At 45.3% G+C, this 19,119-nt stretch overlaps 1 protein-coding gene across 1 annotated transcript in view; it reads right to left on the bottom strand.

Annotated features, from left to right (window-relative positions):
- CACNA2D3 (calcium voltage-gated channel auxiliary subunit alpha2delta 3) overlaps nt 1-19,119 on the bottom strand; it is an 857,341-nt gene that overhangs the window by 159,139 nt on the left and 679,083 nt on the right. The window contains exons 19-25 of the mRNA XM_047096680.1: nt 14,945-15,016; nt 14,626-14,687; nt 13,197-13,264; nt 8,923-8,968; nt 8,667-8,764; nt 6,484-6,577; nt 3,448-3,543 (exon numbers count right to left, since the gene is read on the bottom strand). Coding sequence (XP_046952636.1) covers nt 3,448-3,543; nt 6,484-6,577; nt 8,667-8,764; nt 8,923-8,968; nt 13,197-13,264; nt 14,626-14,687; nt 14,945-15,016 — 536 coding nt within the window. The remainder of the gene's footprint in view (nt 1-3,447; nt 3,544-6,483; nt 6,578-8,666; nt 8,765-8,922; nt 8,969-13,196; nt 13,265-14,625; nt 14,688-14,944; nt 15,017-19,119) is intronic.

Here is a 19,119-nt window from a genome sequence, read left to right as displayed (position 1 = left end):
TTTTCTTGACATTTCCAGGGCCTGGCACTCATCAGGCACTCAGCATGTGCTTAATGATCACATGATAAATCAAATCTCATATTCAGATAAGAGCTCCTCAAGTATTAAAAGCAATTTGCTGAAACTTTTCTAAACAGTATTTCTCAATTCTTTCAAATTGCCACATCAGTATGGCCACGTTCCTATGTAAAGGCTCTCTGCTGTCATTCAAAAGGCCAACTGATGATGCATGGACCTCTGAGTTATTCAGTGCCGGGCGTAGGGAGTTCCAGGCTTGAGGTCACAGACAAGCTCCTCCTGGCACCGATATATTCAGTGGTAATGTTTCCTGATCCTAAAATCAATAGGACTCACAAATATTGAAATGTGACCTTTTGCTTTTTTTTTTTTTCCCCATCAGACACGAGATTTTTCATAAACCTGACTGTGATAGGTGTGTGAAGGAGACTCTGCTATCTAGTCCTCGGTGGGATGAACAGCTGTATTCCACACTGGGCCACGGCACGACCAAGCATTTTCACTTGTGGCAGTCCTATTTGGTGGTGGGATGCATATAACTATGGGGAGGAAGGTGCCCTTCTCATGCAGCAGTTAATGGTACCGGGGGCCCCTTTCCAGTCCTGGAAGGTGAGGCTAATAGCTTGGTTAGGAGGTGTGAGGTGGTTTTCACTTAGACTGATGGAGACATTTGAGGAAGGCAGGCGACAGGCTTGGAACACGGCATTACTGAGTGCCCAGTGGCTGCTGCCCAGGACCAGACCACGCTGGCACCAGGGCAGCGAGCAGGAGCCTGCAGGGCATGATCTCCATTGGCTCTGGTGTTCACATGAGAGGGTCTGGTTGCCAGGAAACCCTGTAGGTCCCTAATAACTACCAAGTAGTGATTCAGAAGGAAGCAGAAGGAGAGAGTTGGTTCTACAGAATCTCTGAAAATGTTCTTCAGGAAGATAGATCTTTCTAGGTAAGATGAAAGCCTACCTGTAGATACTAGGGGCTGTTGTGGTGTTGTGTGAGACCCGTTTAGGTTTTAGGTGCAGACGAATGACCTTGGGTGAATTACTTGGGTCAATCACTGAATCTCTGAGCCCCATTTACTCATCTATAAACTTACACTCACCGCGATTCTATCAGAGTTATGTATACAGTATGTAAACTGAAAATGGCTCCATCAAGTATGTGGGATTTTTAAATCTCGGGAGCTTCTTTTGTTCTCTGTGGGTCACATGGAAGCTGTGAAGCAGTCATCGCTTAGACTGCCTTTGTGTGCTACGGGTGTTCCAAGAGGCCACACGGAATGCACAAGATTCACTGCTGACATTGACGGGTGCAGAGGCAGGGACAGAGTCCTCGGACTAGAATCCACGTGCTTCCAAAGCAGATGGTGGTGACAGGAGGTGGCACCTCAGTGCAGCAGGCTGATGCTAGTACCAGTTAGTTCTGCGGCAGGGACTTTATATTCTCTAGCACTCTCCCCACAGCTTGGCACTTTTCTCTGTATGCCTTATTTAAAAACAGAAATTCGAAAAGCTTTCTAGCCCTATCCAAGAGTATATCTGGACAGTTGGACCTTAACAAATGCCGTCTTCTTGGACAGGGTAGGCAGGTACAAGACCCTAAGACAATGGAACTTTTGGAGTGCCTAGGTGGCACAGAGCCTGCTTTGGATCCTCTGTCTCCCTCTCTCTTTCTCTCTCTCTCTCTGCCCGTCCCCCACACGCTCTCTCTCTCAAAAATAAATTAAAAACGTTAAAAAAAATAGAACTCAAGGTTCTGAGTTCTATATGAGTCAATGGGATGAGTTTCTTGAAAACCGAAGAATCATCCGGATAGCCAGTGTCTACTCACTCTGGGTCACAGTAGTGTCACAGGGAGCAGAGCTAACCCTTACTTGCAGATATTTTTAGTTTCTCAAACTGGTTTTACATCCACAGTTTTTTTTGATCCTCACAAGAACCCAGGGAGATCATCACTGCCACTTTCCAGGGGCACAGAGCAAAGGCAACCAGTGGGATGGGCCAGATGCTCATCCCAGCAATCCTGAGCATGACCTACAGGACAGACTAGCAAGATGCATTGTCTTGTTGTTGTGATTGTTCTTCTGGTTTGTCTGTTTTATCTCAATACAAACAACAGCCTTCCTCTTGAGCAGGAGAAAGTCAGTGCCTACATCTCCTTCTGCCTCTCTCTAGGTTCCAGAAGGAGAAGGTGGTGTGTATCTTGTAATTTCTAGTCCTTCTAGGAACTTGCCCTCCGGAAAGACAATTGAGCAGGGCTAAAGGGCTGAAGAGGGCTTGGAACAATCAAGTCACAACTGTAGTCGACTTCCCAAATGACAAATTTGAGATGCTGAGAAAGAGATCTCAAATGGGCCGTAAAAGCCAGTTCATGAACCATCTAAAAATCTATTGATTTCCCACTTACCAGACTCGGTGTTATAAGATCATATGGTTGGGTCAGGGCCTCACCTAAGAGGCAAGAACGCTGCTGACCAGGGCTTGCTGGGACAGGAGTGTCCCCTCCTCGGGTCTCTGTGGGGCCGCCCCCTTTCAGATTGGTGGCCAGACTGTGGCCTTGTCATTCACCCCCAGGTATCCATACATCAGGGTGTCTGAGGGCCCACAGTAACGTCTGAACCCTCCTCACACGCACTTGGCAAACTGTCTGAATCTCGGACTCCATTTGTCCCTCGTCTAATAATGCCTCTTACTTCAGAGAAAAAAACAAGCAAGCAAACAAACAAACTGAGAAACAGTAATCAGGCCAGAAAGGACTTCCCAGGCCCACACTAGCTCTGGTCCAACACCAGTTTGAAGAGTTAAGACCCTGTTGCTCTCTGAAGATACAGAGACTGCGCAGTGATTTCAAGGACATCTGGGTACTGGACGCTCTCCCCATTGTCCATCTGGGTCTGTTTGGCAACACAAGGAAACACTGTCCAACCCGTGTCCCACTGGACTGCCCACTCCTGGGTGTGGGGCTCTGCAGGCCCTCAGGCACAGTGCAGAGGCACCGAGGTTTATTAAAGCGCACACAAACAAATAAACAACAGACTTGAAACCCTGATTCTTGGACAGGCAGGAATCCCTCCGCAGAGCTGCGGAGCAGCTGAATGCCCTGGAGCCATCCATCAGGAGTCCTCCTTCTGGCCGCTCCCCCAGCAACCCCTGGGTCGCCAGATTCTGCGGTGACTCACCAGCGCGGGAGAGGACTCCAGGACAGTGGGCGGAAGCCAGCAAGCATGAAGAAGAAAGGGTTGCGGAAAGGCCAACAGGCAAGCGAGCACACACGCCGGGGCCTCCGCGGTAGAACAGAGAGGAACCATGTCAGCAGGCCTGGGGTGGCCTGAATTTTGTTTCTACTGCTGGTAGAACCGAGAAGCTTAAGCATCCCTTGAATTTCCCATTTCAGGAGCTCCCTGGGCCCCTGCAGGGGAGCTTTCCTACTTACTGATTGGTGAGCTGCTCAGCCCCAACAAACAGGTTGATCCTCGAGAGGCCCGTACGAGTGCCGAGGAAGGCAACCTCCACGCCCTTGTCAGAGTTCCTGAAACACAGCAGCAGACAACAGGGGGTTGCGTCCAGACAGTAAGGAGAGAATGGCTTTTGCATTTTAAGACTCATGGACTGCTTTATGAAAAAGCAGTTTTGAAACCTGAAATTTTAAAAGAAATTATAGAAACACACACACACATATGCACACCCGCACCAAGCATGGAATGCAAACTCACCCCTTACAAAAGCATTTTTGGTAATTCTTGCAAGAAAAACTAAGAACTCCATTGAGTTCTGAGAACTCCAAAGCACCATGAACAAATGCACCCCCACACTAAATAGGTACATCTTTATCTCAGGGTTCTGAGTGTAAAGTCAGAAGAGCAGACCGGAATGGGAACGGCTTTATGGAGAGGAAGAAAATCATCACAGGGAACTTTGCATTGATCTACCAAGTCCATTCTTGGTCCTGAAACCATTAGTGGAATCTGCCATCAGTGAAAGTACCAGCTGGGCCACTGGGTCAAGTCTGCAGCGACCTGCAGCCTGGAAATGTCTAGGACCTGAATTCTATGCTGTTTGAAGTCACTGACTTGTAACTTCTTCCAGAGCACAGGCCTTCTTCTTACCACCATCCCCAAAGAGATGAGTAAAGAAATGGCTTCTTCAAATCCCTGCAGGATACCACACATAGGACCCCTCAGAATGGCCTTGGCAAAGGAAACTTATTTTAAAATCCACTAAAGGAATTTTTTTTCAACTTTCAAGGCAAATATTATATACGTTTGAGCGTGCTGAGGATTTTCGCAATGCCTACCTCTTCACAAAAAGCGAGTGATCTTTCTCCACAGATACATAATTTAATTCTGTGATAAAAGTATGAAGAGAATACTGTTTCTTGAGTTTGTTTCCCTTCCCTAAATGCTAGTAGCCATTTGATGCGAAGCACTATCCATGTCACCTTCAATATAAGATAATTTGGTTACTTGATCTTTGATGGTAGTCAAAGTGGCTGGTACTACCTTTAAGTATTTAAGGGGTGAATAAAAACCAACACTATGCATTTGTTTCTGCTTGCAGCCTACCCAAATTGGAAAGCCAGGCTGCCCAATCAGTTACAGATGTGGACTACAAAGCAAAGCTACCATTTTGGAAATCTTTAGCATGTGTTAGGAGTGAACCAGCAATCTTTGCACGGGATTTTGAGTTTCATGAGAGCTTAAAAGAAACATTTCCACATCCACCAGAGAAAGCAATCGCTGGAAAGGTTTTGACTCTTTCCCAACCTCCCAGGGAATAGGGACCATGTTAGTAAGCAGTCTAAGGACACTTCCAAGTATAATGAGAATGGTGATCTCTCTTTGGGGCTCCAGACTCCTGTATTAAACTGTCTACTTGGGAGACTTAAGCTTAAAACATCTAGAAAAGCACTATGGACACGTTCAGTTCCAAACCAATTCTTCTTTCATTGTCTTCTGTCCTAGGAAATGGTACCACTATCTATACAGGCATTCGTGTTGTAAATCTGAGAATGACCCTTGAGAGCTCAGTCTCCCTCCCTTCACTCAGTGGACCATCAAATCCTCAGCGGCGGTGGTGGTGGTGGTTCTGAAGCATGCCACAAATGGATCTTTCCTCTCTGTGCCACAGCCACTGCCTTGGTCTGTGTGGCAAATCCCTTGGAATGCTGTAGAAGCCTTTCTTATTGCTCTTATCCCATTAAACTATTCTTCACATAGCAGGAGGAGGATATTCTTTAAAAATGCAAATACGATCATGTCCTTCTTAACATCTTAAAATGTTCTTAAAATCGTTCAGTGGCTTTCCAACACTTGTAGTATAGTAGCCAAAATCCTTCACCTGACTCCCAAGGTCCTGAGCCATCTAGCCCCTCTGCACCCTCATCTGCCAACATCTTCGAGACTACCTTCTATATTTCAGTTCCATTGGCCTTCTTTAAATTCCTCAAATGTGTCAAATACTATTGTACCTCAGGACGTTTGCACACGTTGTTCCATTTCCCTTAGAATGCTCCCTAACCCTTGAACTAGTTTCTGCTCAGAAAGGCCTTCTGTCTTTCATCTCCACTCTAGGTCTTGTCACAGTCTGCACGTCCTTACACTTCTTTCAAAGCAGTTATCAAATTCTTAATAATCTGGGATGCTACACACCACAGGTACCATGATGGCAAGGACTGTGTTTGATTGAGTTACTCCATTTCACCAACACCTAGTCCAGCGCCTGGCACACAACAGATATGCAATCGGTGATGCATGGATGAACGAATGATAAAGGAATGACAATGAGAACAGAATGAATGATAGGATAGAGAAGAGGATATACAAAAGGCAAGGCAAATGAATGAATGGAGCTAACAAAGAACAAAAAAGGAGAGAGAGCTAAATAATGTCTGACATGAAGGTATAAGGAGAAAGGAATGCTTTTTCTTTCTATTTTCAATCTTTAATAACCCATTTCAATTAGTAAAATAATAATAACATTGATAAGCTGCTGAAGACTTTGACAACAGCTACCACTGCCCAGCCCCCTCTCCCTGCATCCTCTGCCACAGAAAGAAAACCACAGGGTTATATCCTGACACCCTCATGAAACAGAGCTCTCACTTCCCCGTCCGACTTATAACCCGGCCTGGCCCAGATCCCAAGTCCCCTCCAGACTGTGAAGTACAGGGGGCCATGCAGGGCAAGAAGCTAAGTGCTCCTTCTGCCTCCCTCTCCCTCGCCAGTGCCCCCCACCCCGGCACACCAAATTTCATGTAACGCTAACGCTCAAATTATATGTCAAACCCGGGAGCTTGCCACCCAAGCCCGAGCCGCTAATCTGCTCTAGCTCTTGTGGTTTGGAGCTTTGGGAAAAATTAAAGCACTTTAACACCAAGCTCCCCAAACACTTTAGTTCTTTAAACCATAACCATATTTCGGACGGCTTGTGGGGAAATGGCCAGGAAAGGGGGACACGTGCAACCACTTACTCAGATTTGTTGAGGGCAAGACTGGTCCAATATGCTTCAATGGGAGCGCTCACCACGGCATCAAAAAGGACTTCTTGTATCAATTCTTTATCACCTATTGGGAGGGACAGACTTGAGAAGATGGCTGTGGCTGGGCCCCAAACGGGGGCCCCAAACGCCGCGCTCATTTGCAGTGTCTGCAGGCCACTCTCTCCTGTGATGTGTCGCGTTAGGCATTAACCTCCCACCGGCTGAAAATATGGGTCAGTTCTGACAACTGATATGCCCGTAATACAGGGCCCCCCAGAGCATCTGGATGAAACGATAGTAAACAGAGAGTCTCGGGTGTGTCACACTTCAGTTTTCCGCTTTCTCTTCCCATCTAGGAGTTGATGCCATGGACCGGCATGTCTTAAAAAGTTTGCTCGGTCCATCCGCACTTCTGTCCTCTACCTGTGGTTCTTCAGGGCCCTGCTCCCGTCGTTTGTAAGAAGAGAGAGGGATGTGATAACTAAACACTCCTGGGACTCCTCTATTTTGTGACACCTTCCATCTGGTAGGACTGTTTGTTTTTTCCGATTTAAAGCAGGAAACCTGCCCTTATCCAAAGAGGGAATCTTGCTGGGGCTCTGTGGAAGAGGCTAAGGAGTCAGGGGGATATCATGAGTGCAGCAGAGGCATCCCAGAGCCCTCCAATCACTCTGCAGAGGGGCTAACTGTCACCTACAGCCGGCCAGTCCTCACCCTGATGCTGGCCAACAAGACAATGGCACTTTGCTCTAAAAGCAAAAACTAAAAATAACTCATCACCAAAAAGACAATGGACACAGTGAGATATAGTTACGTCTTGGGATACCATATAGTAATTCAAACAAATGCATCACAGGTAAATGATCAACATAAGTAAATCTCAACAATGCAACGAGTGAAACACAAGTTATAGAACAATACATATGTTATATCGTAGATAATATAATATACCATATATAAATTTTAATATACAGAATAATGAAAATAATGGCACATACTATTCATGGATACCTATATATACGTATATACATATATATGCACACATATATACATCTGTATATATTACTATATATAGTAATAGTATAATATAGTAATGTAATAATAATATAGATAATATGATAGTATAATTGCCTAGGAGTGACAAATACAGGAGGGTAGCTTTTTCTGGGAGGGAAACGGGACCACACAGAGGACTCAGGGGCTTCAATATTATCTGTAATGTTTCATTCCTTAGAAAGCACCTGAAGGAAATAGGGCAAAATATTAAGATTTGATTAAGCTGGATGGTAGATGTAAATTTTAAAACATATCTCTATCCCTTTGTTTTTTTAAATATGTCCTTCAGAAAGTCAAAGAAAATGAAACAAGATAGGCTTATATGATGTCCATCTGATCTTTTCTCTACTAGAGCATGTCCCCAAAAGTAAATCCATTCCATGAGGATGCACTTTAGAAGCTAGATAAACGTCCTTCCAGCTCTCACAGGGCTGCTGTGGTTAGTCTAGGAAATAATATAGGTAAAGAACCGTTCACATCAATGAACAAGTGCTATCTGTCGGGGGTAGGGGCAGGTGCTGTGTTCACTGCTGGCAAATCTCTCCTCGCCCAAACTAGTCGCTGTAACTAACTTAGACCCCAGTCCAGGGGCTGCTCTTGCACTTGTTGAGCATCAGGCCTGCTGCTCTCTCCCTGCCCCCTCTGCACTGGCCACGGGCCATTTCTGACTCACTGAGCTCCCTCAGAGGCCCCGTGGTAAGAGGAGGGGCAACAGCACATATACCTCATGAGGCAACATGTGTCCGTGATGATTCCACTCTGGAGGGAAGCAGACCTCGAGTAGGCCCTGAGATGCCACCAGTTCTGTTTCCTGCCCTTGTTTCTCATGTAAAATAAGGGAACAGATATTCACAGTCCCCTCCTAGTGGTAGTTTCCATCTTACTCAGGTGCTTGACTTAAATGGTCTGGTAGGGGGGCAAATCCAGTGCAAAAGGCTAGAATGAGACTGGGGTTTCTGCATGGTTTCCAGTGGCCCACCTTCTTCCTCCTGCTCCTCTAGGAAGCAGACATTTGACTGATCATCTCTACTGGAGCAAAGCTTCCCTTGAAAGCTGAGGGGAAGTACGGTTTTCGGTTCATTGTGTACTCTGGTGACACGTACACACAGCACACTCACATTGGAGCAGAGGTTCTTTGCCTTTGAGGTAGAGCTTGATGGCTTCTAGCTGAGATAGATGACGGTGCTCCGGGTGTAGGTCAGTGTTGCAGTAGGACCTAAGAACATGACATGGGCCAAAACAGGAACACGTGAGTATTTGTGGCATCGCCTTCCTTTGCCTTTGAACCAGGAGAGGTAGGGAGGGAGTATAGAGGATTTGAAATCAAAGATGGCAACAAATACCCATGCTGATGAAGGATGGTTTAATTCTTACCATTCATCTGCCAGGGATACGTCAGGGTGCTCTAAGTCATGCAGGCCTGGAGATCAAGGAGAAGGAGTTAATGAGTAAGGATCACCTGCGTGGGGCACGGACACCCCTCAGCTTTCATGTGCTCTAAATGCTTGAGGACAGGGCCATTGAGTTGTGATGGGTAGACACCAATGCCAAAGATACCTGCCCACGAAAAGGGACACTGGACAAAGGAAACCAGGCAGAACTCTCTCCCCACTTCCATCTCCCTAGGCCACCACTGCCGTCTTCCCAGGCTGAGTGCCCCAGGAAAGCCTGAACTCCATGAAGATAAATGACACACCAGTGAGTTCCGGGGGACAGGTTTAGTATGACGGTGGAAACACTGGCATTGGAGCCCTGCACGACCTGAGCAGGGAGCTGGGCTGGACCACTTAACTCGTGCGTGACATTAGCAGGTTACTTTACTTTTCCAAATGATGGTTTCTTCCTGTGCAAACCAGGAATAATAATAGTCTCTAACTGATGGTTGGTTGTGAGGGTGAGATGATAGGTTGAATGATATGCAATTGTCAATAGTCAACTGTTTTTTTTTTATTTTTTTAATGTTTATTTTTGAGAGAGAGAGAGAGAGAGAGAGAGACAGAATGAGCGGGGGAGGGGCAGAGAGAGAGGGAGACACAGAATCCAGAGCAGGCTCCAGGCTCTGAGCTGTTAGCACAGAGCCTGACGCAAGGCTCGAACTCACAAACCACGAGATCATGACCTGAATCATCGTACGTTCAACCTACTGAGCCACCCAGGTGCCCCAATACTCAACTGTTTTTGACCAGCAAAAGTTGCTAGTTGTTACAGGATCCTAAGTAAAAATGTGCCATCAGTCCAGAAAGGTAGCTGGGACAACCGGGGCTTGCAGGGAATTGGGGAGTTTTTACAGAATGCTCCAGATCACTCTAGCTCTGTGAAATAACTCTTTCATTGTATCTTCATGTGAGTTCATTTTGAAGGCTCATCAGCAGACACACACTTGTGAGTGATGACCTCAGGAACTCAGATGATGCCTATAGTCTGTTTGAGGATGTCAGAGTTTCCCAAATGGCCAGCAGTATCTTACTGCACTGAGGATTCCAGCTTCTTCCTCAAATACAAACGTAGAAGTAAATAGCCAAACACTAGATCTAACTATTGCCCACCCTGCTTGATTTTACAGGAAGTAGGGAATACATTGGACAGAATATCATCAGACAGAACTAAAGTGTCATTTCCTGGCTCCAACACCAACTGGTTGAATGATCTTGGGGATGTCACTTCAACTCTTTGAGTTCTATTAGTCAGAAGATGTATATGACAGAGTCTACCTCATAGACTCCAGGAGAGGGTTAAGTGGGGCAGGGATGAGTCCCTAGGACAATCCATGCAGCCATGCATGCATCTATCCATCCTGTCTTCCCTTTCTCCCTCCCCTGCTCCCTTCCTTCCTTCTTTCCATATATGTACTGAGCATCAACTCTGTGCCAGATACTATTCTAGGCCCTGAGACTATAGCAGTGAACAAAACAAAATCACTGCCCTCACAGTATTTGTTTTCTAGTGGTGGAAAGAGAATAAAATTAAAAGACATAACATATCAGTTAGTGATAAGGGCTATGAAAGAGACTGGAATAGGATAGGCAGCACCAAGAGATGAGAAGTAAAAAAGAAAGACTTCCAATTTTGAGTAGGATAGGCAGGGAAGGCTTCACTGAGAAAGTGACTTTTAAGCAAAGACCTGAAGGAGGTGAGGGACCGAGCCTGTAGATAATGGAGCGTGTGCTCTGGCAGAAGGAATAACCAGTATAACAGCCCTGGGATGGGCTCTCACCTTCCTGGAATACTGGGTTAATGATGTCAATTCTATTTTTATAGTTTCTGTTCTCATCACCCTTCATCCACAAAGCCCACTCTGCCTCTATTTCATAGGACCTATAGATAAGTCTCTGATGGGAAGATTGTTCTGATTGTTTCCTCTATGAGTTCCCAGGCCACCAAGGAAATTGAATTGTTCTCTAAGTTGCTCATCTCTGATTTGGGTCCTTCTGACACAACCACATCTATTGGTGACTGATAACATGGACAATAATGACATAAGCTCTAATTTATTGAACAACTACTATGTTCTCTTTCTCTGTGTATGTATATAATGGCATATATGTATACATATGCATGCCAAGGAGATTCAGAAGAGAAACAATTTCAGCAAGTGGAACTATAACCCATACCTTCAGCCTCAATAGCAACTCCTTACATTTTGAACAATGTCTACCTGTTGACCACCTTTGTAACATATGACAATGGGAAATTCCCAATGTTGAAAATTCCCACATTCTGTGGGGCAGCATTCCGTATGAAAGATCCCACAGAAGTGTGGTTGGCATCCCCAAGAAACTCCTACCTTCTCCAAGAACAGAACAGAACAATAATTGTGCCATGGCCCTTATGATCAGGACCCTCTACTATTTGGCCCAAGTGGAAGTAGCTTTCTCAGGCTCGGGTACTCCAAGTTGGCAGGATTGCAAGCCCTCTTATTTATAGAGAACCAACAGAGAAAGCAAGATCTGACCTCATTTGTGTGGATAACCAGATAGTCTCCCCCTTGCTTGGGCTCAAACTAATTTCTTGCATGGTGATTACAGTTAGCTCTGAAATTCTATGACCTCTCAGCCTCACAGCTGTGGAACATACAGGGAGAGGTGATGGCTAAAGAAATGACCCAAAAGACAATGCAAAACAACTGTGTGTGTGTGTGTGTGTGTGTGTGTGTGTGTGTGTGAGAGAGAGAGAGAGAGAGAGAGAGAGACAGAGAGAGAGAGAGAGAGAGAGACAGAGACAGAGAGACAGAGAAAGAGGTAAGCCCATGTACTGAGGATTGGCTAAGGAAATGGACACATGAGATGCAAATAACCCATTAATAATCTCTCTATTGTTCTGACCATGAGCTGTTCCCTCAGCGTCACCTCAGATAGTTTAGACATGTATTTTCTGGCTTAATGGACAGTGATATCCACAGAGCCACACATGGCTCATACAACCAGAAAATTCTAGAAGTTAAAAAAAAGCAATTTCTGAGAACACATCCTTTTAAGTATCTTGTCCAAGTAACAAAGTTGCCTGCTCTGTCTTATGTGTCTCTGGGAAAAGAGGCCATATGATTGATTAGCTCTGAAATGGGCACAACGAAAGCTTTCAATCTTCTTTCTAGTCCTTAAGATCTCACAATGACTTGTGAGACAAAGACTCACACCTGTAAAACAATGCACGCTAGTTGGCAGTAGACCAGAGGCTGGCTATGGAACTTGGCATCTCGGGACCACCAGTCTCTTCACTCTCCACTACATCATTGGAGAGAGCCCCAAAGTGGTCCAGCTTCTGGAAGTTCACCACATGCACTTGTAAGCAGCTCGAACCAATTAGAACTGGCTTGTAATCAACCTTCCTGCTCTTCGCCATACTTTCTGGGGACACCCAGAAAGAGCACCGGTCTGGTCCTGCTCCTTCTCTGTGGAGATGCAAAATCTAACACCCAGATTGGGTGAGTGACTTACTCAGGGCCACTTGGGGAGTGGAGACTTTCAGAGTTCAGCCTCACCCCTCCCTGTGAACTGGTGATACTGGGGAAGGCAACTTCTCTGAGCTACCGGGTTGTTGTAAAGGGCAGTACGGGTGTGGCAGTGGTTTAAAAGTTTCAAGGGCTGTAACAACCGCTACCGTTCGTTGGGAGTTTGAGTACGCCTATGCTTTATGAAGACAAGAGGACCTGGGAATCTCAAGGTGCTCCTTATTCTTTCTGACCTAGCTATATCATTTAAATGATCATATTTTCCCCCTTGGACCTGGGCTGCCTTGAAGCACAAATGAAATCTGTGGCTCAACTGTAGAAGACTACGGCTTGCATACCGTTGTTTTCATTTTATTCCTCCCGGGCTTGAATTTTTACACTACTTTGTATTTTTCTTGGTCGTGATTTTTTATGCATGAGAAGAAGATAGTTGGTGGATGATCCTATGAGTTGGCTCAACAGGTTTGTGGATTAAAGCAGAATATAAACAAATGAAACCATAGAGAAAGCCACCCCTAGTGGGGGGGATTCCCACCGTTCAGAAAGCAAGCTCACATCAAGTGAGCAATCAGTTGAGTCAAATGCCCAGGGATTGGAGAGAGGGTTGAACAGATGAGCAAGATCTTTCGTGAACCCAATGGCTGGGTCTGGGGCCTTTCCCCCATCCTAAAAGATAAAACGGGTCAAAGCATCATCTTACCTTCTTCAATGGTTACATTCCCTCGGAAGAAATATTTCCCATGGCCTCTGGAGAGCGCCACACCTAAGCTGTGCAGAGAAACAAAGCAGACCTTGAAATCCATGGCATTGACTGGAATAGACTTGTGGGTTAACTTTTTATTTTCCATTTTCACATTTCCACTTCATGTTCTGTAAACAATTTTTCCAACAGTTTACTTTCAAAACCCCACTGATTATAGTTGGTGTTCGTTTTTCTTGGGTTCAATCAGCCGCTTCAAAGCAATTTCTGATTGGAAGTGCCAGCAGCCATTGGCTGCTCTTGCGCATCTTGAAAGAGGCGTGGCAAACTGCTAGCCCTTCTTTCGGATGCCCTCACGAGAGCCATGCGCCCTGGTCCTCACCACTACCTTACATACTCCTGCCCTACATTCAGCCACAGATGGGTCTTTCCAGACCCTAGAGCTTAAGACTAGGGAACCTTCCAAGGGTGAACATAAAAATTTCCACTACCACTAGCATGTAGCCACATTATTGCATTGTGGGCATCTGTGCCCAACCCTCTCCCTGGTCTAGTAGATTTTTCCCACTCTCACGAGCTTGATTTAAGCTCCTTTCTAAAGTAAGAGAATCTATTTTGAAAACACAGTCTCTTCATCTGGCAAACCCACTTAGCGGTCCCGTGTTCCCTCGATTGCTCTGCTTCCAACTGCAATTAAACTCGGGATCCCTGGCAGTCTATGACAGCGATGCCATCATTTATTTTTCAGGTTAACCTATAGTCAGTAAATTCTTTCTCTCCTTAGCTCTGTGAGGCACCAGCTCGGGAATGTGAAGCAGCCCCACTGAAATAACTTCCTACAAAAGTGTTACAGCAGTAAGGTCACAGGAGCAGGAGACTATAGAATGCCACATGCATGTCTGAGAGCAGGCAATGGGGCAAAGCCATTTTTCAGGACTGTTACAGAGAAATAACAGGATTCAAAGGTAGACAAGCACGGAAGTACACTTCAGAGAAATTAAAATGGAAGCACAACACGTAAGGATGGATATGCTATTTCCTAGTTTGAAGGCCTGTTTTTTGATCATGGAAATAAAAGGTGAAATGGAACTCACTGGGCAGCAAGTTAGATAGATGGTTAAGGAACCTGGTAACCCTCTGAACTGGTCTCTCCACCCTTAGTTGGAACCCCCAAAGCTTATTTGCTTGATAATGAGATGCAAAGCCATGACAAATTGAGTGAGTCTTCCTAGGTGAGCCTGAACCATCTTCCCCCTTCTGGAAAACAGAAACAAAAGCAGCCTGGGAAAAGCCCCTTCCTCACTCTTTCCAGCCTTTCGGCAGGGTGTTTGGTTATCTTCAGATGACGAGCTCTGAGAGCGTCAGCAGGTTTTGTACAAACACAAGTGATGGATCTGATGGAATGTCCATGTATTATGGTCAGCTCTACCTGAAAGGGGTACCCTTGATGTCTGTATAATAGTAGTCATTTGTCATCACCAAAACCCGTTTCTAGATTGAAAAAAAAAAGTCGTAGAGAGAAGAAAACATGGTTAGTCTGCTAGGTGACGTTTTCAGAAATAAATAAAAATAAATGGACACGCTATGATCACGTTAACAGTACTACATGAATCTTGTTTGAGATAAGTAAAGACAAGAGAAAAATGATCTCAGCGAAAGATATTTATTCCAGATAGAGCTTTCAAAGCTAATTTTTCACAGTGGTTTGTTTTAAAGTAAAGCGGCTAGAATGTTTGAGAAAAATGTACCCCTTTGTCCACTGTCTTCTTCACCTCCATAGAGAACTTCCCAGTCTTTCGGTTCACCATGGCGTTTCTTAACTGAAACGACAGAAGGAAGCTGGTATTAGTCCTTTCCTAGGTTGCATGCCCTCTGGGCAGCTTGCATCCTGCAGCTAGGGAGCACATTTGGTGGTGCATGCCAAGCACTGGCGCTCTAGAACAGGGCTTCTCCAGAGTACACATCCAACAGCCGCTATACCCGGGGAGAGAGGCTAACAGCGACAAATGACTTTCGACTTCAGTTTCGGGTGCTCGTGTAAACCTCGGGGCAGCCCCGATGAAAAAGCCTGGGCTATGTGGACAATGCCTGAGAGTCACAGAACGAAGCCCCAACGACCGCGAAAACACTCATGAGGGCAAGAATGTCTCTGGAGACAAGTTGCATTTTCAAAAAGGGTACTAGTTTGTCATGAAGAAATCGTTTTTCAAAACATAATCAAGTTAAAGATATTTTCCTACATGGTATTTTTTTAGCCAACCATTTGGAAGACAGGGATTCGCTTTCTATGGCACGAAGCATCTTCAAATGCTCTTGGAGAAATCTGAGCCAGTTAATGGTCTCGCTTACGGTTCACGGGCAGTGACAGGGCAACCCGGTATCTGAGTTCTGGAGGTCCCATCTAGGGACAGTGAGCCTCATGCTCTCCTCCCGCCCCTGGCTGACCTCTTCTAATTATGTGTGGCCCTTCTGTGGGTTCACAGAAGGACAGCAGACGCAGTGATGAAAGACATGGGCACCAATGGGAGACGAAGGGTATGCCATTTAATGGAACAGGAGCAGATGCTAACATGCCACAGCCTGTCAGGAGAGACTCTTTCCTGGCCTTGTGCTTGTTTTTGTTTTTTTTTTTTTTTTAATTCTCTCCCCTCTTCTCTCCTCTGAGGAGCTTGACTAAGATCTGGCCGATAGAAAACTGTAATGTTTGCAAGCAACCTAAATTTGATTCGGGGCTGTCTAGATTTGGGTTCACATTCCCGTCTTCTGTGAGAGAGAGTCAAAAGCATAATTTTTAGCTGGAGGCATGTATAAAATAAAACATATATTTTACTCTAGATATTTTTTAACAACACATAATGGGCATTTCTGGAAATATTTTCCCATTTTAACTTTTGTGGTTTTGGATGGGGAGAGCTGGTCCTAATTAAGTCTACTTTCTAACTTTTAAGAACGGCTCGATTTATCTTTAACATGGTTTTCATTTTTCCTCTTTCTGGTGCCTGCCTAAAGCCATTTGGGACCCTCCCCTCTCACATTCCCCAGGCAAGTCGGAGATTAGGTAAGCTTCTCCATGAGTCCCTACCACCCCGCCCCCAACCCCCAGTAGCACTGAACAATCAGCATCATCCCCAGGCGGCTCCAAGGCCAAGGTCACTGATACTCTCTGGAGGCAAATGGTTGGATGATTAGTCTGGTCTTTCTCTTTTCTTCAATTTTAACAAAAACAGATTACACTTATTGAACACCTACTTGTACGCAGAATAGCACTATAGTTAGGAAGTGGACTCCAGAGCCAGAGCTTACGATCTTGGACAACTCGCTTACCCTCTCTGTGTCTCAGTTTCCTTTCCTGCAAAATGGAACTAATGACAGCACCCAACTCACGGAGTTGTCATGGGAAGTAGATGCACTGATATTTAGAAGACAGCCTCGTCCACCCTAAGCACCGAGCACATGTTTGTTGTCCACCGTCATCACCTCCAATCACTGTCATTACCATCCTCCCCCTTCCCTTTGATGTCAGACCCCGGTCAAGAGCTTAAGGAATCAGAATTCAAGCTTGAGTTTGCTTGACCACAGATGCCCATGCTCCAAACCGATGTCTTTCCAACTTTGACTGTGAGCCACATAAGAAATACACCTTACTCTGTGATGCACTCTGATGTCTCTTAATAGGTTTCATTGCTTGGAAGTGCTGCTCATGAACAAATAACGGATTATGGGACCCCCCCCTGCGCCGCGCCCCCCTCCCCAGTTCCTGTGTTAAAATCATGGCTCTTTACAACCTGCAGGTCAGCCCAGAATGAAAAAGGGTCAGCCCATGGTAAAGAGAAATAACCCAGGATATCAAGACTCAAGTCTTACTGGTGACACAGACCACTGTTCTGTGACCTCTCTGTGGCTACGTTTACTCCTCTTTCATTCATCCCATCAAAAGTGTTCTAAGTGAGGCTTCCCAGACCCCAGGATCCCATCAGGTGCTGCATAACGGTGTTGATCAGTCTTATAAAGCCCAGACAATACTTACAGACACTGTCTACTAAGCTCTTACTATGTGTCAGGTACAGGTTTTAAAACCCTCAAAATAAGGCACAATTATTATCCCTGTTTCACAGGTGGGGAAACTGAGGCACAAAATGAAAAAAAAACTTGTCTACGGTCATACAGGCTCTCTGCCCCTTAAACCCATGTCATTATTTTTGTTTCTCAAATCAGGAGAGAAAACATTTGGACAAATGTAAAGCATTCATATACAACTGTAGAGCATGAATATAAAAATAATGTATGTTATTTCTGGATTTTTTTTTAAATCAAAGAAAAGTTTTAATTTAAACTTGACCATGAAATGTCTGAGGTGGCTTTTTAAAAGATTATTATTTAGAGAGAGACAGAGAGAGTGCATGTGAGTCAGGGAAGGGCAGAGAGAAGGAGAGAGAGAATCCCAAATGGGCTCTCTGATGACAGTGGGGCTTGATCCCACAAATAGTGAGATCATGATCATGACCTGAGCTGAAATCAAGAGTCAGATGCTTAACTAACCAAGCCATTCAGGTGCCCCACCAGTCTGAGGTTTTAATTTTCCAGTAGGCTCTCCCATTTGGTACTGTGAACTAGGGCTGACAGGAAGGTGGTTTCTGTCCTTGTTGCCACAAGAGGAAAGGGTTTTTTTTTTTTTTTTGTACTTTTTCAATGGACTGAGTGATGGGAACAGCACTGGAAGACTGAAACAGTCTAGAAATGTCACTTTTCCATCTGAGGAGACAGAGGTTTGACCCCACACATCCCACAGTAAGTACAGCTAGCGTACAAGACAGGAAGGCAGAGGCATACGCGGAGCAGAGACCAGAGCGGTGGGGCGGTAAGGAAGCTATACACTCCAACCAGGCCAGGAAGGGCGTGATCGACGGTGCTGCTCAGAGCTGTCCAAATAGCCCTTGAATTTGCCACTACCTGGATGACAGCGATGAGCAACTGGAGAAATGAACATGGCCTGGTGGAGGAAAGTTCCCCAACAAGTCTGGGTGTGCCCATATGTTAGCATATTATGTAGTCATTAAAAAAATCACCCGTGCAGATGTTCCACTTAATGGTGTCAAAGAAGAGCAAATTAAAGCATCAATGAAATACCTTTCTTTTTTCGTATCTGATGCAAGGGTGATAATGCAGTGGACATGAAAGCAGCTTTCATCATAGTGTAGCTGATAAAATAAAGGTCAAACCTCTCCGAGCCGAAAATAGTTTTCTGGTGATGGTGATCAGGCTCCCCGGTCGATGAGAGCCATCCTCCTTCCCCTGGCCCCTGCGTTATCCAGGTCACATGTGTTTCCCAGAGCCCCCAGTGAGTCTGTCTCTCTCGCCTGCACCCTGAAGCTGAGGCAGCTTTGCTGACCATTCAAAGCACCCATGCTCAAGCTAGTGGTCATGCTTCTCGTCCCATTGGGAGCCTACAGCTCTTCCTCCTGTGTTAAAGCTTACTAAGGAAGTTTCCCTCATGTAGACGCTCTGGAAAACAGTGTGGAGGTTCCTCAAAAAATTAAAAATAGATCTACCCTATGACCCAGCAATAGCGCTACTAGGAATTTACCCAAGGGATACAGGAGTGCTGATGCATAGGGGCATTTGTACCCCAAGGTTTACAGGCAGCACTTTCAAGAGCCAAATTATGGGAAGAGCCTAAATGTCCAACGATTGATGAATGGATAAAGAAGATGTGGTTTATATATACAATGGAATACTACTTGGTAATGAGAAAGAATGAAATCGGGCCATTTGCGGCAACGTGGACGGAACTGGAGGGTATTATGTCCAGTGAAGTAAGTCAGTCAGAGAAGGACAGATATTGTATGTTTTCACTCATATGTGGATCTTGAGAAACTTAACAGAAGACTATGGGGGAGGGGGACAAAAATTACAAATGGAAAGG

Source organism: Lynx rufus, unplaced genomic scaffold, assembly GCF_022079265.1.
Source record: "Lynx rufus isolate CCGP_SWC_20201006 ecotype Redwood Valley unplaced genomic scaffold, mLynRuf1.p SCAF_4, whole genome shotgun sequence".
NCBI classification, from domain to species: domain Eukaryota; kingdom Metazoa; phylum Chordata; class Mammalia; order Carnivora; family Felidae; genus Lynx; species Lynx rufus.
Note: the sequence above shows the minus strand (reverse complement) of the source record. Positions and strands in the feature narration are given on the sequence as shown.